The sequence below is a fragment of the Thamnophis elegans genome, chromosome 13 (assembly GCF_009769535.1).
Source record: "Thamnophis elegans isolate rThaEle1 chromosome 13, rThaEle1.pri, whole genome shotgun sequence".
Classification (NCBI taxonomy): Eukaryota; Metazoa; Chordata; class Lepidosauria; order Squamata; family Colubridae; genus Thamnophis; species Thamnophis elegans.
This window is the reverse complement of record NC_045553.1, coordinates 26,032,079-26,052,318: the sequence shown is the minus strand read 5'-3', so window position 1 is coordinate 26,052,318 and position 20,240 is coordinate 26,032,079. Positions and strand designations below refer to the sequence as shown.

The window sequence follows — 20,240 nt, the reverse complement described above, 5'->3', positions numbered from 1 at the left end:
CCAAGAAAAGAAGAAAAAAGATCATCCTGGAAAGACAGGGTTTGAAGTCCTTTTAGTGCCCTCTTCCCCTCTTTGTTTTCAAAAGTGATATGTTTTTCAGCCTTTCCTTTCACCATCTCCTTTTTTAATTTCCTTCAAAAGATTCGCACGCAGGCTGGCCCACACAGCTGCTACTTTGCAAGTTGATTTTGTGTAGGATAAATCTGGCCAGTGCGGAGTCTATTTATATCTGGAAAGAAATGATGTTATGAAGTTGTTGAATTGCATCCTGTGGCTGGTGTGAAGGCCTTGGCGGTGTTTAAGGGAAAAGAAGGCTAGATTTGGAGAATTTGCTGGAGAGATTTATTGCAGGATTAAATTTCTCAGAGTCACTAGGTGAACTGATATATTATCATATTGATAAGATCAAGCCTGTCAGCTTAAGTGTGTAGCACATTATTCACATCACAGACCCTCTTTTAAACATTTAAACCCGTTAACGCTTGTATCAGCAAAAGGAAACTCAGTTCTTTTCAGTACAGCTAGGAAAAAATACCTTTTTTAAGCCAAGCTTTGCGACATATCTATGTAGCTGAATGATTCTGTTCTATATGATGGAAAAATTGTACAGATTCCCCTTTTCTCTGGACCACCGGTGGAGCATCCTCTGCCTGGTTGCTGGGTGGGCGTGGTCATGGGGGGCATAACTTACTTGGCCTTCTCAAGGTGGGGGGAGGGCGTTTTCACCCTCCACGGACTCCAGAGGCTTTCCTTGAGCCTCTGGGAGGGCGAAAACAGTCTCCCCCGGGCCATTCTAATAATAATAATAATAAAACCCCTAAAAGCTGCATTTCAATTAGCTGAAAGTAAGGCTATATTATTTTCTATATTTCTTACTCACTAGTCTGAAGGTGCTTGGTAGATGATAATAAAGAAGATATAGCAATAAAATGTCTACAGTAAAAAAAAATGTAAAGGGGGGGGTAGGTCTTTGAGAGAAACCAAACCTTATGTTAAAATAATAAATAAATCTTATAAGCTAGTAAATGGTGCAACTAAAATCCCTAAAACTGATGGCCCTGAGAGCAAGACATTCAGATGACAAAGAGGAGGTTAGCGTTCCCTAACAAAGTGTGAATATCAGTTGATGAGAATAATAATCTATTAATATTTATTATTTTGTTAATAACAGAAGTATGGAAAGGAAGTCTCTCTATAAAAATATAGAAATTGTGGAGGTGTCAGTATAAGCTTACATTGAAGAAGGCTGAAATGGGTCAGTTTCTGGACTTCCGGAACTTTTTCGCCCTCCCAGAGCCTCCCTGCAGACCCTGTACTTATCTGGCATGATGAATGGGCCATGAGGAGACTCCTGGGAGGTGAGGGGTGGGTGGGGCCAGCCGGTCCTTGCAACAACTGGTTCGGTGAACCAGATGCAAAATTAGCATCTGGTTCGCCCAAACCGGCTGAATCCCACCCCGATTGGCAGCTATGATTGAGTTAACGGTGTATGGCAGATCTGTCTTTTTCTCATTGGTTCAAGATAAGGACCAAGTGGAAAACTGCCCTGAGAAATCTAATTTATACCTTCTAAGCCAACTGAAAATTCAGCTGGTGGTTCTCACGGTCTTCGTGTTGCTTCTGAAGGGCCGTGCTTAGAGATGCCATGCATGTAATTTCAAATTGGACGCAAGTCTTCTTAAAAAGAAGAGGTGAAGGAAGCCCATTGGAGCAACAGTGGAGGACAACGCTAAACTTAACTGCAGGTCACCAGCTCATCCAGATCCCTTGCTCACCACATTGTAAAAGTCTATATGTGCCACTGTGAATCACTGGAAGGGTGTTTTGCTTCACTGGGGCTCTTAAATGGTTGGTTGCAGTGGGAATGGGACCACTTACCACAGCCAACTCAACATGGCCAACTCGCCACTGGATAAGTCACTGTGGGACAATTTACAAATTCAATTTAATTATCTAACAAATAAAAATTATTTTAATTTTTGCCACTCACATTTCATTCTGCCCCTCCTTTTGCATCCTTTCTTTAACAATTCTATTCCACCATTTCTTTGATATTAGTGTAACTCTTGTCCCGCAGCGAGTTGTCTTGTGGTGAGTTGACCATAGCAAGGTGGCTGTGGTGAATTGTCATAGACCCAATTTCAATAGCCTGCTCAGATAAGAGGACTCAATCCCTTTGAGATGCTTGCAATGCAAACCCCTATGAAATATAATGAGAACAGCAAACTTCTAGCCTCCAGTTTAATGAAACTGATGTTTCAAAATGCAGTCCATTCAAATGGCTGTGCAGGCTCCCCCCCCCCCCCCCATATAACCTTCTGATAAAATCTACTGTTTAGCCTGTCCTGTAAAAAAAAAACCACCTTTAATCAGGCCTAGAAATTTGAGGTCCTTAGGTGAGAAGCATAAAAGTGAAATGCCCCTAAAGAGACATTAAGTTTCCTCATTAAACTATATTATAAAGCTCTATGTTTACCTTTAGAGAAACCCCTAGTAGCATTTGACCTACCGTAATATGGCTGTGATAGCAGAAACTGCCATGTTTACTACTCTGCATGACCCATTTTGAATAGAGAGGTTGAATATGCTGCTTGATCATCTGTCAGAAATGGTGTAGGGTCTCCTGCTTGGGTGAGGTGGGGGATTGGACTAGATAACCTACAAGGTCCCTTCCAACTCTGTTAATCAAATCATCACTGTTACCTTGAACCAGTCCACATTGTTGAGAGGCACATGCTTCACTTTGTCCAATAATTACCTTAAGTTTTCTCCATATTGCCATATTATCATCCCTAAAGCATCTTATCTATATTCTGGTAGGACACCTCCAGTTAACAGGATGCACTGATTCCCAGTTTGTCCAATTCAAGGTGCTAGTGTTGACCTCTCTACATGGCATGGATGGGACCACCTCTTCTCAATTACATTTGTCTGTCCCACCAGATGTAGCCAAGAGAGCATTTACAAGTTTTGTCGTCTTGGGAGAGGTACATTGGGCAGGCCAGGGGCAACTTTAGGACCTGGAGACTTCAACTCCCAGAATTCCCCAGCCACCCCTTGGCTTGGAGCTGAAGTCCACAAGTCTTAAAGTTGCCAAGGTGGAACACCCTTGCCCTAAGCCCGTGATGGTGAACCTATGGCACGCATGTCACAGGTGGCATGCAGAGCCATTTCTTAGGGCACGCGAGGCGTTGGCGAGCTGATTTCAGCCTTCATTTTTGACCGTTTTTTGCCCTCCGGAGACTTCCCTGAACCCAACACGCAAACTGGAAGTTTGGAAACAGACTTCCGGTTCGCATGTTGGGCCATTTTTCTCCCTTTGGAAGCTTCAGGAGGCTTCCCTGAAGCCTCCGGAGGGTGAAAAACGGCCCAACATGCAAACCGGAAATTGGAAAACGTGCCGTTTCCAGCCTACGGAGGGCTGGGGGCAGGCGGGGAGGCCGTTTTCACCCTCCCCAGGCTCCTAGAAAGCCTCTAGACTGGTCAGCTAGTGAGACAACTCCATTATTATTAATATCGCTTAACCTACTCCTTCTTTTCTTAGCTTTGTTGTTAGAACTTTTTATGATGATAGTTGTTTTAGGCATTTAGTTTTTTGTACATCTCGCAGTCACTTGTTTCGTGACACGAGCAGCTATGTGAATTAACAGTCCATATAGAAAGAAGATTTTAAACATCAGATAACTGGGACTGAATTCGCCTGTGTTGGAGATACCTCATTTCGTTCTTCTAATGGTTTTACTTTAGCTAGTTTCATCCTCTGCACGTTACTAATATATCAAAATAATTCTTTTTTGATCCTAAAAAGGCCAAAACGGAATACTGTAGTCTTGTGCAGTGGGATTTTGTTTTTCACCTGAAAGTAGATTGATGTAATGTGATGTGGTTCTTGCAGCATCACTTCCTAACTTCTGCGTAGGAATTAGCTCTTTGAATACATCCGTCTTCCCAGAATCATAAGGAGGAGGCAAATCTTTGGCCAAGGGGAACATTGCAGCAGCTGCTCTAAATTCTGACATAGCCAGATCAATGTCTACATGTCAAAATTATTTGAAGATAAAATCCAGTATTTAAATAAATTTCCATTACCTTCACTAGCAGTATACGAATTCCTGTTCTAAGTAGTATCTAGCCACAGGGGTGTCAAACTCGATTTCACTGAGGGCCATACCAGGATTGTGCTTGACCTTGTGGGGTGGGAGTCATGGCCAGCTCGATGTCACTCCTGTCGGTGGCGCTTGTGGTTGCCTGAGTGCTCTGCCAGCGAATATGGGCTCCCGAGCTCTGTTTTCGGCCACGATGGCCTCCTGATATCTTATGCCAGTAAACGGAGCTTGACGGGCCTCCCATGGCCCTCTCAAGTGCTGTTTCTGGCTGCGATGGCCTCCTGCAACCCTCTGCCAATGAAAACTGAGCTAGGGGGTGGGCTGCACACAGCCCTCCCAAGTTCTATTTTCGCTGGCAGAGGCACCGCGGGCCGGTCCTTCGCTGTTTCCAGGGTTGGCCCCGCGGGCCAGATTTAAGAACTTCACGGGCCTCCAGGTCTTGAGTTTGACACCCCTGATCTAACTATTCAATACAATTACTTAAATATTTTATGAGAGTTTCCTTTTGGTGTACAGCTAAGGTCACTTAGAGACAAAGGAGCATCAGTTTAGTTTGACAGTTCAGATGGTTATCTGAAAATGGTATCCGAAATGGTATGTGGCAGACTGGATTTGCAGTTAAGTTCTACTGAGTTCAGTAGGCAAAGCTTGTAGACTTCATATTCATTAAAGGCTCTGAGGAGGCTGGGGACTACATTGTGTGCCACTGCAATATGGACATTTGTAAGGTTGCGCAAAGAAGGTACCATTTCTCTGGTTTGTGCCAGAAATGCTCACCCAGTGAGAGGGGAAAAGCAAAACTGACCGATGGTGAGCAAATGTTGCTTTGAATTTTAATGTATGACTCTTAGAAAATTGGGGCTTCCCCCCCTCAGTATTTAAATAACTCAGGTGTTGTAAGAAAACTTGTCAAAACGAAGAACATAAATGATGTTATGTGTTTTGTTGTTTGTAAAAATAAACTTCTATAATGATAAGCGAATTGTATTTTTTTACTCCCAGCATGAACCTGGAAGGAAATATCCTTCATGTTTGACCCCTTGAAAAAAGATTTATTAGAAAGGTAAAACATGCTGTAGTAATAAATCTATTTTGAGAGAGCAAAGCAGGGACGTTTGACACCTTCTGTAAGAAATTGTATTTTTTGATTTGCTTTTAGTATAGGAGATGTTATGAAGGTTAGACGTGTAATTAAACAGGCAATTATTCAGTTAAAAAAAGCAAAAGCCAACAAGTGAAATGCATTTTAATAAGTAGCTTTTAACTTGGTGTCATGTCAAGCAAATGCTTCTTCTAAGTTTCCACCCAGTGCCCTCTATTCGCTGTGGAAGACATGGACTAGAATCACAAATGGTGGCCTCGTTTAATCGGTGGGTGATGATGCCATACAGATAATATAATTATGCATACAGCAGTTGCAAGGTCATTGATACAGTTTTTTGCATCTCCAGATTTGCTTGTTTTTTTGTAAAATATTGCTAGGTGACAGACAGGTAATGTGGGAAGAGAGCTGGAAAGGCAGTTTACTACACAAACATGGAGCTAGGAGAACAACGATTAAGGCGCAAGCTGGTACCACTAGCCCTTTGAACTCGGGCACTGACCAAGGACAAGCAACCCTGGTGTAAACAATTGAACAATATAGTGGGGGGTTTAATTATATCTATTTCTTAGTCCAACACTGACTTTTCAACTTTAGATGTAGTTTTACTTTTAAAACAGAAGATGGCAGCCATGTGTATTATTTAAAACTTGTGGTTTTTTTTAAAAAGGACATCAGTTGCCATTTGTACCCCTGTAAAAAATAATAATGAATCAAACGGATTAAAATATTGCACATCAAATGCCAACTTGTTCTAAGTGATTTTTTAAAATTTCTCTCAGTGAACTTCATGTCCTTTTAAAATTATACAAAAGTAATATGATAGAAGGCTTACAAAGCAATGTGCAAAATTTTTCAAGGAGTCTTCATTGGAAAATATGGAGAAAAATCCAGTAAGCTTGTGAGAAGTACGGTATCTGTTTTATGCATCTTCATACAGGAGATTTTACCTTTTGCTCCTTTATGCCTTCCAACTGCTAGATAAAACTTTTTAAAAAAACTAGCTATTAACAAAATATTAAATTATTTATTTCTTTATTTCTTTATATAAAAAGGTACTTTCTGTTTCCCACTTTCAAGTATTGTGAGCTTTGCCTTGAGGATGATATAGTTGAACGTATTTTATTTTTGCCAAAGTAGAATTAAACCTTCCAAACCTGAAGATCTTTCTGATTCCTGACACTTTTCATCTGAAAAAAACGTACGTTGTGACTTCAACATTAAGAGCATCCTCCTTTTTTGTTCAACTGAGTCCTGGAAAAACTGAAAGTGTCACTTTTGAGTCAAGCTTGATTCTTCCAATAGAAGAAACTTGCCTTGGTTGTTGGGCAACAATACTGGAGTGGTTTGCCACTGTTTTCTTCCATTTCCCTCTCCCCACCCCAAACTGCCTATCTAGAACATGGGTCCCCAAACTTTTGGACCTCAGGGACTACTAAATTCATAATTTTAAATCCCGTGGACCACTAATATGATCTAATGACAGCTGGGTGGGTGTGGCTAGGTGGTAATGTGGGTGGTGGGCGTGGCCAACTCAATGTCACTCAGTCGAGGGGTGCCTTGCTGGCCTCTACTCACCCCTCCCCTCCCAGCCACTCCTCCTCCCCACTCGAGCTCCTTAGGGCCCCAACAAGAAGCAGTTGTTGGAGCTAAGCAGCCACCATGAGAAAGAGTTGGCAAAAGAGCTCAGTTCAAATTGGATCTGACCAAGAAGGAGGCTCAGCAGAAGCACCTCACTGAGGACTATGAGCATAGGCTTTCCAAGCAGAAGGAAGACCTGCGGGAGTGCAAGGCCAGGTACCAGCGCCTGGAGGCTCAGCAGGCTGAGATGGTCAGCCACTTCCAGGCCATGATGCAGTCCCACTGGAATGAGGCCCTCTGGCTCTTTGCCACCAGCGGCTCTTCCCTCCAGCCTTTGCCCAAAGCCCCGTACCAGGAGGCTGAAGCAGACCCCAACTCAGAATTTCTTCCCCCACTCTGACCTTCATAGAAAGACCCCAAAGGGGGAGACTCTCTGCAGCAACACAAGTGTTCATTGCACGTATCCATCCCAGGGTCCATAGTTTGAAGACCCCTGATTTAGTGCAATATAAAAAATGGAAATAAATTTTCTGCGGACCACCAACATTTTCTAATGGGCCACCAGTTGGTGACCACTGATCTAGACTACAGTCTACAGTATTTTCACATTCAAGTACTAACCCAGATAATACCTATTTAGCTTGTTGATATGATCCAAGTTTGGCTAAATGTTGCTGCTTGCTGAAATGAGGATGTTGAACTTGCAGACTTACCAGAATGTCTCCAAATATTGTAGTTATAAGAGAATTATTAATCAATTCATCATGTGAAAGTGCACCACCTAATATATCAAACACTTTGCTGGATTTTTCCTCTTTATGCTGTTCTTGGTTACTGTCTCTGACCACATTCCCCTGATGAGCGTAATGAAACCGTTTACTTTGTTACAAGAATCAATAATCTGTGAACAAAACGATGTGTCAGTTTTAAAAGCCTCAGGTTTGTGTTGCCAATCAAACTGCAAATTGGCAATTTTCAACTAATTCCCCACTGCTTTTTAATTTTTTTATTCCTCCCTTAATATTTTTATATATAATTCAAGGTAGCGAATGTACACCCCTTCCTTCTCTTTTCAATGATATATGAGGCTATTCTGTTTAATCACCCCCACTTTCAGCATCTAAACATCCGAACATTTTTGCTTATGCTCCTGATGCCATACAACATTGCCTACATCTGGAACGCTGAACCCCCCACTTAAAAAGTGCAGCATCCAGGTGTAGAAGGAATAACTTCCTAAGCAATGGATTATGTATGATTAATGGAATAAACTGCTGGTTTGCTGGTTTTATACAATATAGTAATCCACAAACTAGTTAATATAAATGGCTGCCTTTTTACAATATACATAAGCATACACCTATGCTGTGTGTTTAGCATGCTACACAATATTTTCTATATTTTCTGGATTTGAGACTTAAAGCAACACGTATGTATGTATGTATGTATGTATGTATGTATGTATGTATATGTATACATGTAGGTAGGTGTGTGTTTGTATAGGTCTGTAAGTGTGTGTGTGTGTGTGTGTGTGTAGTCTTAAAATAAACTTTGCTTCCCCCAGCATATGACATGACAATCAACTTGACAGGTTGTTAGTTTTCTGTAGACATACAATGCATGAAAGATGCTTACTATAGATTTTTCTCCAAACATTTCGCTTCTTGTAAAATAAAAGTAGATTGCTTTCCTTAAATTTAAACATGAATCCCCCTCCTTCTTTGACAAAGAAAAAAAATCTGATTTGAAGCAGATGTGTGTGGTTTCTGCATTTAACTTTTGTTACGTTTATCAAGCCAATAGTCTTCCAAAGCGTTGGTACAGCAAAGTCTAAAAAGATGTTCAGTCCTAGGTTATAAAAAAAAAATCAAAATGATAACTCACAAGAGGGGGTAAATGGTAAAAAGTGGCCGCTTCCATTTTCATCCTTCCTTGTTAAAATGTTTTTATTTTTCATTTTCATACAGTCACATATATACTGTGCATAACCGGGGCCATACAACATTAAACAATAATCACAGCAGTTCCTCATCAGCAATACCCCCAGAAATATAAATAAAATAATTTCCATTTTCATCCTTGTAACCATGGGCAACCTTAGTTTCTACACAGAAAGCATGGAGGAAATTAGAAAGGTTAAGGAAATTGCATCAGAAATAATATCAGAAGCTAGAATTAGAATTCTTTATTGGCCAAGTGTGATTAGACACACAAGGAATTTGTCTCCGGTGCATAAGCTCACACTGAACATACAATGATAGATCATTATCATTTTGTTGCAAAGTCGTGCCCAACCCTTCGCGACCCCATGGACGACGTTTCTCCAGGCCTTCCTGTCCTCTACCATCCTCTGGAGTCCATTTACGCTCACGTCAACTGCTTCGGTGACTCCATCCAGCCACCTCATTCTCTGTTGTCCCCTTCTTCTTTTGCCCTCCCATCTTTCCCAGCATGAGGCTCTTCTCCAGGGAGTCCTTCCTTCTCATCAGGTGGTCAAAGTATTTGAGTTTCCTCTTCAGGAACTGGCCTTCTAAAGAGCAGTCAGGGTGGATCTCCTCTAGGACTGACCGGTTGGATCACCTTGCAGTCCAAGGGACTCGCAGGAGTCTTCTCCAGCACCCGAGTTCAAAGGCCTGCATTCTTTGGCGCTCAGCCTATCGTTATCATAGTCATTGTAAAATATATTTATCATAAAACATTATATACAACACTTAGTCATAGTCATGGATACTAAAGAAGCAATCAACATAAATCATACTAAGATACTAAATAAAGAGTTTAACAGTATGGGAGGAGGTTTCGAAGTATTTCTAGCGGGACTACCAGATTCTAATAGCTTTGTTCCTTATGCTGGTAAACTTGCAAGATTCGTTTTCCTCGCCATGACCACCTGGACTAGACTGTATTGTTTCTGTGTCATATATGTTGGTATATGCATAACTTTAAAAGGACATGGTGGCTCAGTGGCTAAGACGCTGAGCTTATCAATCAGAAAGGTCAGCAGTTTGGTGGTTCAAATCCCTAGCACTGTGTAACGGAGTGAGCTCCTGTTACATGTCCCAGCTTCTGCCAACCTAGCAGTTCGAAAGCACGTAAAAATGCAAGTAGAAAAACAGGGACCTTTGGTGGGAAGGTAACAGCCTTCCGTGCGCCTTCAGCGTTTAGTCATGCCGGCCACATGACCACAGAGATGTCTTCGGACAGCCCTGGCTCTTTGGCTTTGAAACAGAGATGAGCACTGCCCCCTAGAGTTGGGAACGACTGCACATATGTACAAGGGGAACCTTTACCTATGCATAATTTTGTATTTATTTTGTGATGTTTCTGTAGTGTATATTGGAGGCGGTGACCCCTTGAGAGCTGTATGCAACGAAATTTCATTTTGATGTATGCCGATTAGTGTACATTCAAAGGGAGAGTAAAGTTATTCTTCTCTAAATCATACGATTAAAGCAACAAAGTTATAGTCATTGTAGATAACGTTCTAGACAACCATAAAGGTTAGGGTTAGAGTTAGATAACTATAGTATATAGAAGATAAAGACATAGGGAAGATGAGATGATGGCAATACTGCCTTTCTAGAAGCAGTGGCTCCAGTGGATGGTTTCTGAAAGAGAAAATAATGGTCTGGCCAAGGGGGTGAAAAGGCAGCAACTGCGGCCTCAAAGCCTTGGCATAGGCTCCAAGCGCCAAAGCTTCTGTTAAGCCAGAGTCCGCTTTGGCAGATGCCACGTCCGTGGGGTTGCTAGGAATTATTACCTGGCAGCCAGCAAAGAACAGATGGGGATTGGGGGGGGGGAGAGCATGGTAGATAAAAAATGATTTGTTTTTTAAAAATCGGATTTTTAAAAATTTAAATCGGATGGTTTTTTTTAACTTTTACATTTATTTTAATATAATGCTTTTGCAGTAAAAACTGTCAGACAGTTTTCTATTCAAGATAGGGTCATAATAGTTTATTCAGCATGAAATGGAGCTTAGTTAGGTAGCATGAGACTGTGCATTCTGCAAATATTTACATTTTTGGTAAACTCATTCAATGAATCTAAGCTCTGCAAGCTGAGATAAAAGGCACTGCATGGATGCATTGACACAATTTCGCAGCAGAAATGGACAGTTTTTTTAAAAAAACGATTTAAATTGAGTTCAAGCCTTTTTGCTAATGATTTAAATCGTGGATTTAAACTAGGTTGATTTAAATTTATAGGGTGGATTTGATTTAAATTTAAGCGACTTGATTTAAATCAAATCCACTGGGGGGGGGCAGCTATTATTGCCGTTATTGCAAAAGCCCCCCCAAGGGAGAGCTGTCTTAAGCCGATGCCAGGCCCACAGCCGGACCCCGAAGCACACAGGGTCCGCTACCCCTCCGATGGCAAGGCCCCCGTGACATAGAGGGAGCTCTGGATCCGTCTATTCACGGGAGGGAAGCCGGGAGAGGGGGGCATCCAGAGCACACACACCCCGGGAGGCGATTCGGTTCCGTGGCTTTCGGGGCGAGGGCAGGGCCCCCTCGAGGCCGCAAAGGGAGGGAGGCGAAGAAGAGGCTCCTTCTGGCCGCGGCCTTCTTGCCTTCTCACCGGCCCGTCCCCAGCATTACTTGCCCGTCTCCTAGCAACCGTCCTTTCCCCTCCCCCATCAAAATGGCGGCGGGGAAAGAGGAGACGGGGAACCCCCATTGCCCGCAGATGGAGCACGTGACTCGAAGAGGGAAGGCGGCCGTCGCCTGGGGCTCGTCTTTTCCACGGCGCACGCAGGCGTGGCGAGGGGGGAGCCAATCGGAAAGCGCGAGGGGGCCTCGTAAAGGCGGGCTTTTAAGCCAGCTCCGCCAAGGCGAAAGGGGAGTGAGTGGGTGGAGACACCGTGTCAGTCGGGCAAAGGCAGCCATTGCGCCTGCGCCGCGGAAGCCCAGAGACGGCGGCCTTGACAGCTTGCGCCTTGGGTGCCGTAGAAAGGAAGAAGGGAGGGGGGGAGGAGAAGTGCGGACGGACGCCTGCGCAGGCGCGGTAGCGTGCAGGCGCGTGGGGGGCGGGCGCGCGCGCGCGCTCGGGTGGAGAGAGCCGCCGTCGCCGCCTCCCGGGCTGCGTGAGAGGATTTCCCCGGTGGTTGCGCCTCCGTCGCGGGCCGTCACCATCCCCGCCGCCCGGGCCTGCTCGGCCCCTGCCGCCGTTGGAGCCCCGGCAGGGAAGTCCCGGGAGCCGCCGGGACAGCCGGATCATGTCCGGCCGCAGCCAGAGCACCAAACTGTCCACGACGGAGCGCATCGTGAAAGGTGAGGAGAAGCGAGGAGGAGGAGGAGGAGCGGCCCACGCGGGCCTCGCTTTTCAGGCGGCGGGCCTCCCCCGGCAGCGGCTGCTGGGAACCGCCTGGCCCTCCCTCGGCGGCTGTAGCGTCTCCTTGGGCCGGGCTGGGGCCGTGGGAGCGGGGTGGGGCGGGGAGGAAGGCAAACGGCTTACCTGTCTTTCCCTCTTCTTCTCCCCCTCCCCAGCAGGTATGGGGATGATGGGCTCTGGAATCCCATGCGGCCTCGCTTTTTGTGGCAGGCAGGCGGGATCATCATCCCTTCAGCGGTGGGGGGGGCTTTGCAGAAGCTTGCAGCTGGGTGGAGGTGGGGGCTGTTGGAAAGCTATTTCTGGCCTCCCCCCCCCGTGGTCGGAGAAAAAGATGCTTGTTGGGCCGGGGGGGGATCAGTCTCCCCTCCAACCCACCCACCCACCCAAGAAGGGGAGGGGGCAAAGGGGAAGGAATTTTGACTGGAGGAGTGGGTAGGTGGAAGATGCATCTCCTGGAAGGAAAGAAAGAAAGCAGCTCCCCACCCCACAAGAAGGGAGGATGTGCAAGGAGAGAGAGAGAGAAGGTGTCCCTGGAGCGGATTATAAAAGGGTTCTTAGCCGGGCTGAGATTCTGGTGCTTTGCTAAGAGGTGGGGGTGGGGTGGGGGATTTGAGAGGCCTGCCCGCTTTAGGGAAGCCCTTTGCCTTGGGTTTTATTGTGGGTGGCACAAGGGTGTTGAATGGGAGACGCTTCCTTGGGAAAAGGGTCTGTGATTCAAGTGCAGGTAGTCCTCGGTTTATGACTGCAATTGAAGATGTCTGTTGCTAATGTTGTGCACCAGAGACAAATTCCTTGTGGGTCTAATCACCCGGCCAATAAAGAATTTTCTCTTCTCTTCCTTATTCTATTCCCTATTCTATTCTATTCCTTATCCTATCCTATTCCATATTCTATTTCTATTCCATTGTATTCTATTCCCTATTCTATTCCTTATCCTATTCCTTATTCTATTCCTTGTCATATTCTATTTCTTATCCAATCGTATCCTATTCCTTATTCTATTCCTTATCCTATCCTATTCCATATTCTATTTCTATTCCATTGTATTCTATTCCCTATTCTATTCCTTATCCTATTCCTTATTCTATTCCTTATCCTATCCTATTCTATATCCTATTCTATTCCTTATCCTATGCTATTCTATTCCTTGTCCTATTCTTCCTTATTCTTTTCTGTTCTATTTTATTCCTTATTCTACTCTATACTATGAAGTGATTCAGTTAATTGTCCCTCATTTAGGGCTTTTCTTGCCGCGGTGGTTGAGGGAATCGCTGCAGCTGTTCCTAACACAGTTGTGAAGCGAATCTGGCTTCCCTGTTGACTTGGCTTGTCAGGAGGTTGCCAAAGGGGGATCACGTGACCCCTGGGACACAGCAGCTGACATAAATATGAGTCAGTTGTCAAGCGGTTGAATTTTGACCACGCGAGCATTGGGAGCATGGTTGCAAGTCACTTTTTTCAGTGGTATAACTTTGAATGGTCACTAAAGGAACAGTTTTAAGTCAAGGACTACCTGTAGAAATCCTTGGATGACAGAAGTAGTTTGGAATGGCAGGTCACTGACAGGTGATATTGGTCCTGACCTTCTCTTGTGATTGGTCCCTTGGAACTGTTCCGAGATTGTATGCAAAGATTACCTTTAGGAAGTCAGTTAATCATCTATTGATACCTGCTAAATTTGACCACTTTTTTAAAAAAAAGTGCTATAGGAAGGTAGGGCAGCACTAAGCCAAGCATGAATTTTGAAAGGGAGAAACATATACCCAATGATGGGGAAATTAGGTGCGAGTTACTGTGGTTGTAGGCTATCTGGCATCCTTCCTCCCGTCCTGAAGTGAAATTAACCAGGTGATTAATATTGGAGGATGGTGTCATCAGACCCCTCAATCCTAAAAGACTTTACTATGGCATAAAGTTATGCTGCAACTAAGTCTTGGCAGATTCCGGATTTAGTTGTCTGGGTTTATATATTTAATGGTTGAGGGGGAGAAACCCCTCCCCAATCATGTTATGGACCTGAAAGGACACACAAACCTTTTTTTAAAAAAACAAACAAACCTGGAGATAGTAAAAATAATAAGAATATGGAAAAGTGAATTGAGAAGAAGGAATGGATGGAAACTAATCAAGGAGAGAAGCAACCTAGAACTAAGGAGAAATTTCTTGACAGAATAATAAGCCTTTGAAATGGCTTGCTTTCGAAGTTATGAGTGCTCCATCACTGGAGACTTTTAAAAAGAGACCGGGCAACCATTTGTCTGAAATGGTATGCTTGAGCAAGGTGTTTGACTAGAAGAGCTCCAAGGTCCCTTCCAACTCTATTGTTCAGAGACTGTTTTAGCTTAAGGAGAGGATTTTGCAGTCATTTATCTTATTTGATACAATGTGTAGCCCCCTATGATCTCATCCTCCTCCCCCCCCCCAGGTCAAACACAATCCTGATGCGGCCCTCAATGAAATCGAGTTTGACACCCCTGACCTAAAGGACTTCCTCAGTATCTGGAAGTATTGAACTTATCAGACCTAAACACTATAATTTTACAAAAGAACCCCATTCTTAGATGCTACCTGAAATAATTCTTAGATTCTTAATTGGGACTTGAATTATTGAGTTTCTTCCAATCTTGGACTGTGAATGAAATTGTAGATTACCTAAACACAATAATATTTTCTTTAAATAATAAGCACCTAGTTAAATTCCAGAAATTCAGAGTTAGGATGGATTCATATATTATGACCAATCGGTTATTTCATTTTATTCTGCTGCAGGCAGTTATTAGACATGTGCCAACTTATCTTGTGAGATCTGTTCTCCATTTTTTTCTTATTCTACAGTATTTCCAATCTGAACAGTTGCATTGTTATCGTGTACTTTGCAGCTTGATGTGGATTTGTCTTCAGAATGGCATATTGAAAGATTCCGCTGTTCTCATATTGTGATGCACTGTAGTTTGCTTTTACCATGCTTTGTTAAGTAGTCTCCAGCAGCTGGATTTACATATTGTGCTAAATCAAATCATAATTTATAAATAATAATTGGATTGCAATGTGTTCTGAGCCAATGGTAAACAAACATTATGATTTAGCTTGTTTATGTGAACCCATTCACTGGTTCCATGGCCTTGAGATTTTCTTAAGTCACAGAAGACATCCAAAGCTTTATTTTTATTTTCCATTCTCCCATTCCTCTAATTGAAACATTTTCTTTCGCTTTTGGATTTCCCATCATCAATGTGTGCTTATTTGGAGAATTGTGCTTGTGGTCTCTGAGTAATAGTTATTAAAGGTTAATAATTTTCTTAATGTTATTAATGCTCAGAGTAGATGTGGGAGAAAAATACCTGCTTTGAACTTGCTTTTTATTTTAATTATGTAAAGAGAGATAGTTAAAGCATAATTAAAAAGCTGACTAAATCATTTCAGAGACTTCTTGGTATAGTTTATAAAGTATGTTTGGGTCAATTAAATGCATTTATGTACTCAGCCAGTTGTAGATTATTCAGTTAACCATTGTTAAACAAGTTATAGCTTAGTAATATATGAAGCTTTGGAAACCCTTGTGTGTCTAAACATTACAATGGATAATACTGTGCTGGAGTACTTATTGCTATGTTCATTGTTTTCGGAAGAGTTTACATGCAAAGATTTGAGCTTCAATATATCCACTATAGTGGAGTTATCCATTAACCAGGAAGCCCTAATTAACTCCCAAAAAGTATTCATTGGGTGATTTTGGGCAGTCCCCAACTTGCCACCAAATCAACTTCTGAAAATTCACAAGGTGCTTGTGGGAAAGGTACCTTATTCATTGCTCCAGATTCTTCAAAAGAAAAATGAAAAAAAAAATTCCTAAATTGTGAAATATATTAATTCAATGCCTATAGGTAATTCATAGATTCTTTATTTACTTAATCTGTGCTATTAAATATTTTAAAAATGTATTTTTTCAATATTTCTGTTACAGTGATGTGTCTGGAAACATTACAACTTTTAATTGTGTTATTCATAATCTTTATTGAAACTGCTCATTCACATCCATCCAGTATTCCTAGAATCCATCATTCATGCCAACCGTTGCATTTACTTACTGAGAAGTAGTAATTTGTTTTGTTGGCATCATTTTTAAAGCAATGAATTACCTTAAAGAGCATCTTTAAGGGAATTCTTAGCAAGTAACTCTTAAACAGTTTTGCTTCCACATCGTTCATATAATTCTTATAAAATTGGCACTAAAATATCTGGCATTTCAAATATTAGGTAGAAGGCAGTATTTCGGTGCTGCCTTCTACCTAATATTTCCTAAGCGGAAAAATTGAGGAACAGATCAGACTTATTTCTAAAGTTGAATATAATTTTAACATAAATGCCGAAAGCACTAATCAGATGAGTACACCCAGTTGCAATGGGAATTGACAAAGCTACTGTATTTCTTTTACAACTGTGAGGTTTATTTTTCATTTTATATACAAAGAAAAATAAAGAGAGGAATAAGCATAACAGTCTAATTTTACTAAATATGCATACAAAATTAAATTATTTAAATCACTTTAAGAAACATTTTTCTATATACTCTTCAAGATGTCTAATGATGTAAAGTCCACCAAACTGTTGCATAATTAATAGAGTGAGTATCTTTCTAACCTTGCATCATTTTAAATAATTTTTGCTAATTATAAAATTGCCCTCCATCTTTTTAATTTCCAAATTGTAGAATATAATCCAGAGTAACATGAGCACCTATAGAAACCTGGAAACCTTCCAGAAAAAAAAAAGTCTGGTGGAAAGAGAGTCCCAGCAGCACATCATGTGACCCAAACTGTAGACCTTAAGAATTGAATAACCAATCATATAACTCCTTCCCTATTAACACCTGACTCGTTTAGATGATGAAGCAGTTGGATCTCAGGTCATAGCAATCATCATTTTTATTCTGAAATCTCCTACTTTAGCCTAGGATGCTCACTCCTGTATACCCAGATTGAATTTAAATAAGTATAAGTATAATCTTTATTGTCATTGTACTTAAATACAACGAAATTGGTTTTAACCTCACTGGTGCAAAATTATAACAGAAACGAAAAAAGAAAGAAATTAAAAAAACTAGCGTGTGCATGGAGTGATTGTGGTTGTATTTAAAAGTCTCACAGCCCAAGGATAGAACTGTGCCTTTGCAGGTTTCCTAGACTTTGATGTCTGAAAATCTGGGACAACTGTAGGAGGACACTGTAACTGATGAGATAGGGAATGATGCCAATCAATAAGTCTAAGCCTTAACCTACTTCAGAGGATTTGCTGGTAAAATAAAGTCAGTCCTATGTATGTCTCCTTGTTGTAAAAGAGTGGGATTTACGCATGACAGTGAATTAGTTAATAGGTTTTGGAATGCTTATTGATTGTATAAAAGACATTAGAGCTTCCAGCTCTAATGTGGCTTCAGGCATTAATGTAGTATATATGAAGTCATAGACCCCATAGCTCAGGGGTGTCAAACCCGTGGCCCACGTGCCAGATGCATCACAAGCTGGCCCCGCCTGGTTTAGCGGGGGGGGGAGTCCCAGTAGGTCACGTGATGCCACCATGACAATGTGAGTTTGACACCCCTGCGCATAGCTGGCATCCACCAAAGGAGTTGTATCAGCAGTTCCCAGATTCAGTGATGGTGTTTATTGAGAATTCTGGAAATTTTCATATGAATTCCTACTCATCAGCTTTGGAAAGGCTTCATGTTAAAAAAATGAATTGCAACAGTGGGCAGATTGCTAAAAGCTCTAATTTAGCACTGTCCATATTTATCAGCATAGAGCAAATTTGTGGGAAACTATGTTTTATTTTGAATATAATTCTGATATTAATGTTTTGAAGGCATTTGTCTAACTTATTTCAGTGATAGGGGAGGAATTGCAAAAAGAATGTTAAGCATAAATGCAAATCCTCGGGTTTGGAAAATTATAGTTCTCTTGGTTAGGTTGGTAGATGCTTCCTAGTTTGATGATCTGCAGATGCATTGGAAGTATTCCTTAATTTTTTTCATTCAACAAATGGCTTGCTACATAGACATTTTAATAGTATGTCCTAACACATCTGTAGGGCATCAGGTGGGAAATAATGTATGCACAGGATGTAAGACATTGGAAATTTAAAACTCTGTCATTTGTCTGGTTTATGGCAAGGAAATTGTTAGTCTTTTATTTATGCTCTGTTCCACTGCAGGTGCTGTAAAGTGGTCTCATTTTAAAATGACTTTTTATATGACCAGTTATGTTTATAAGACATGGAATACTATATTATGATTTGTTAGTTGATTCACGGTTCAGTTTTTGCACAGGAGATAAGATTTTACAAATGATTTCAATTACCTATAGAAAATAGTCTAGATGGGGAGCTATGTATTGAAAAAAAACCACAAAAGATTCTTTGTCATTAGAATATTTTCTCTTTAACTACTCACTTCCTGTGTGTGACTGTAATTTGGTTTTAGAGACCTGACTGTTGTACATTAGTGCAATGTCATAAATTAGTGTTTGTAGGATTTTCCTTTTTTTTAGGTGACATGTCAGGTGCTGCTGTCTGATTATTACAGAAGAAACTAATTACTAATTTGAAGGACTTTCAGGGAGCCTGCATTGTGCTGGATATAATGCAAGTAGTTTATAGACACCGTATCTGGAATGCTGCATAATATAGTATGGCTTATAAATTGCTGATCTACTGGTAGGTTCTATCAATCAGCTGCTTCAAGCTTCCCTCTATTATTATTATTTCAAATAACCAGCAAGGGATTCTTTTTACCCATTGTTTATGACTAAGTCAGGAGGCTGGTGGTTGTGCTAGGCACATCCAAGATGCTAGGAAAGCAAAGAAAATGTTTGTTTTTCATAATTTAGAAAGTTCACAGAACATAGAATCACAGGGCTGGAAGGGACCTTGGGAGATCTTCTAGTCCAACCCCCTGCCTCAAAATAGGAGCCCTATACCATCCTGGACAAATTATTATCCAATCTCTTCTTGAAAACCTTTGTCTTAATACTCTTTCTTGTTCTATTGTGATGTTCAACTTCTTTGCAATATAACTTTGGACAAAACCTCTGGCCTTTTCTTGCACTTGACTGGAGTTCGGTGTTTAAGTAAATCTTCTTCCTCTTTTCTCTTTTGATATTTGCTTCATCTATTTTCAGTACCTTAACAGAGAGCAATTATATCTTGCTCTTTTTTATTTTTCCATATTTGTGTTCCTTTTTAAATGTGTGACACATATCTCATCTTGGAGTTCTTCAGTCACTGTGTCAAATCTAACGCGTTAGAATTAGAATGAATGAGCTGGAACAGACCTTGGAGGTCTTCTAGTCCAGGGGTCATCAAACTTAAGTTGTGGCATAGGAAAGTCCTGAAAACTCCCTACATGAGTATCCCATAACAGAATGAAGATTTTTTTTTTAAGTCTAGAGGAAGTATGTAAGGAAAATGATCAAGACGTGCAGTCATGAGACATTTTCAAGCATAGAGCTACAGATCTCTAGTGCTACATTGCAGAGTAAGTTTAGTGCAGTTTCTAGGTTTTTCGGAGAATGATTTGGTTTGATAGATTATCTGCCTTCAAGTTGTTGTTGGCTCTTAGTGACCACATAGATAGATTTTCCCCATGAATGATTTGGTTTAGAGAACAGTAAAATCGGGAAGATTTGAGTTCAAATCTCTGCTGAGGTGTAAAAGCCACATGTCCTTGGGCTACTCACTGGCTTATTAATTCCATCACAGTGGAACTAATGTGGCAAGAGGGAAAGTCTCATCGGAGAAACTCAGCGCGTGGGAGGAGATATTTTATGGTTCAGTGCTGTGGTTTCTGCACTGCTGTGTTTTCTGTCTTATGCCAATGGTTAAAACTAGGTATTTTTTTCCTAAAAGAGAAATAGGGGAATGACCAGGAATCTGCAAGGATAAAAGCCAAACCTTCTTGCATGCTGATTTTCTTTTTAAATTTCTTGTTCTGCTCCTGGCATATGTTAGCCTGGCAAATGCTGATTTAGGAATATACAGTTGCCAAGATAATATCTAGCTCCATTACAATCCTAATGTCCTCAACAAGAAATCCTTGGAAGAAGCCTACAATAAATTAATAT

The 20,240-nt window shown here is 41.5% G+C and overlaps 1 protein-coding gene across 2 annotated transcripts in view; it reads left to right on the top strand.

Annotated features, from left to right (window-relative positions):
* Positions 1 to 11,753: 11,753 nt before the first annotated feature.
* PPP3CC (protein phosphatase 3 catalytic subunit gamma) overlaps positions 11,754 to 20,240 on the top strand; it is a 90,445-nt gene continuing 81,958 nt past the window's right edge. The window contains exon 1 of one of the 2 annotated variants that reach the window (XM_032228928.1): positions 11,754 to 12,062. In XM_032228928.1, coding sequence (XP_032084819.1) covers positions 12,008 to 12,062 — 55 coding nt within the window. In that variant the 5' untranslated portion in view covers positions 11,754 to 12,007. The remainder of the gene's footprint in view (positions 12,063 to 20,240) is intronic. The other variant, XM_032228927.1, reaches the window with a different exon arrangement.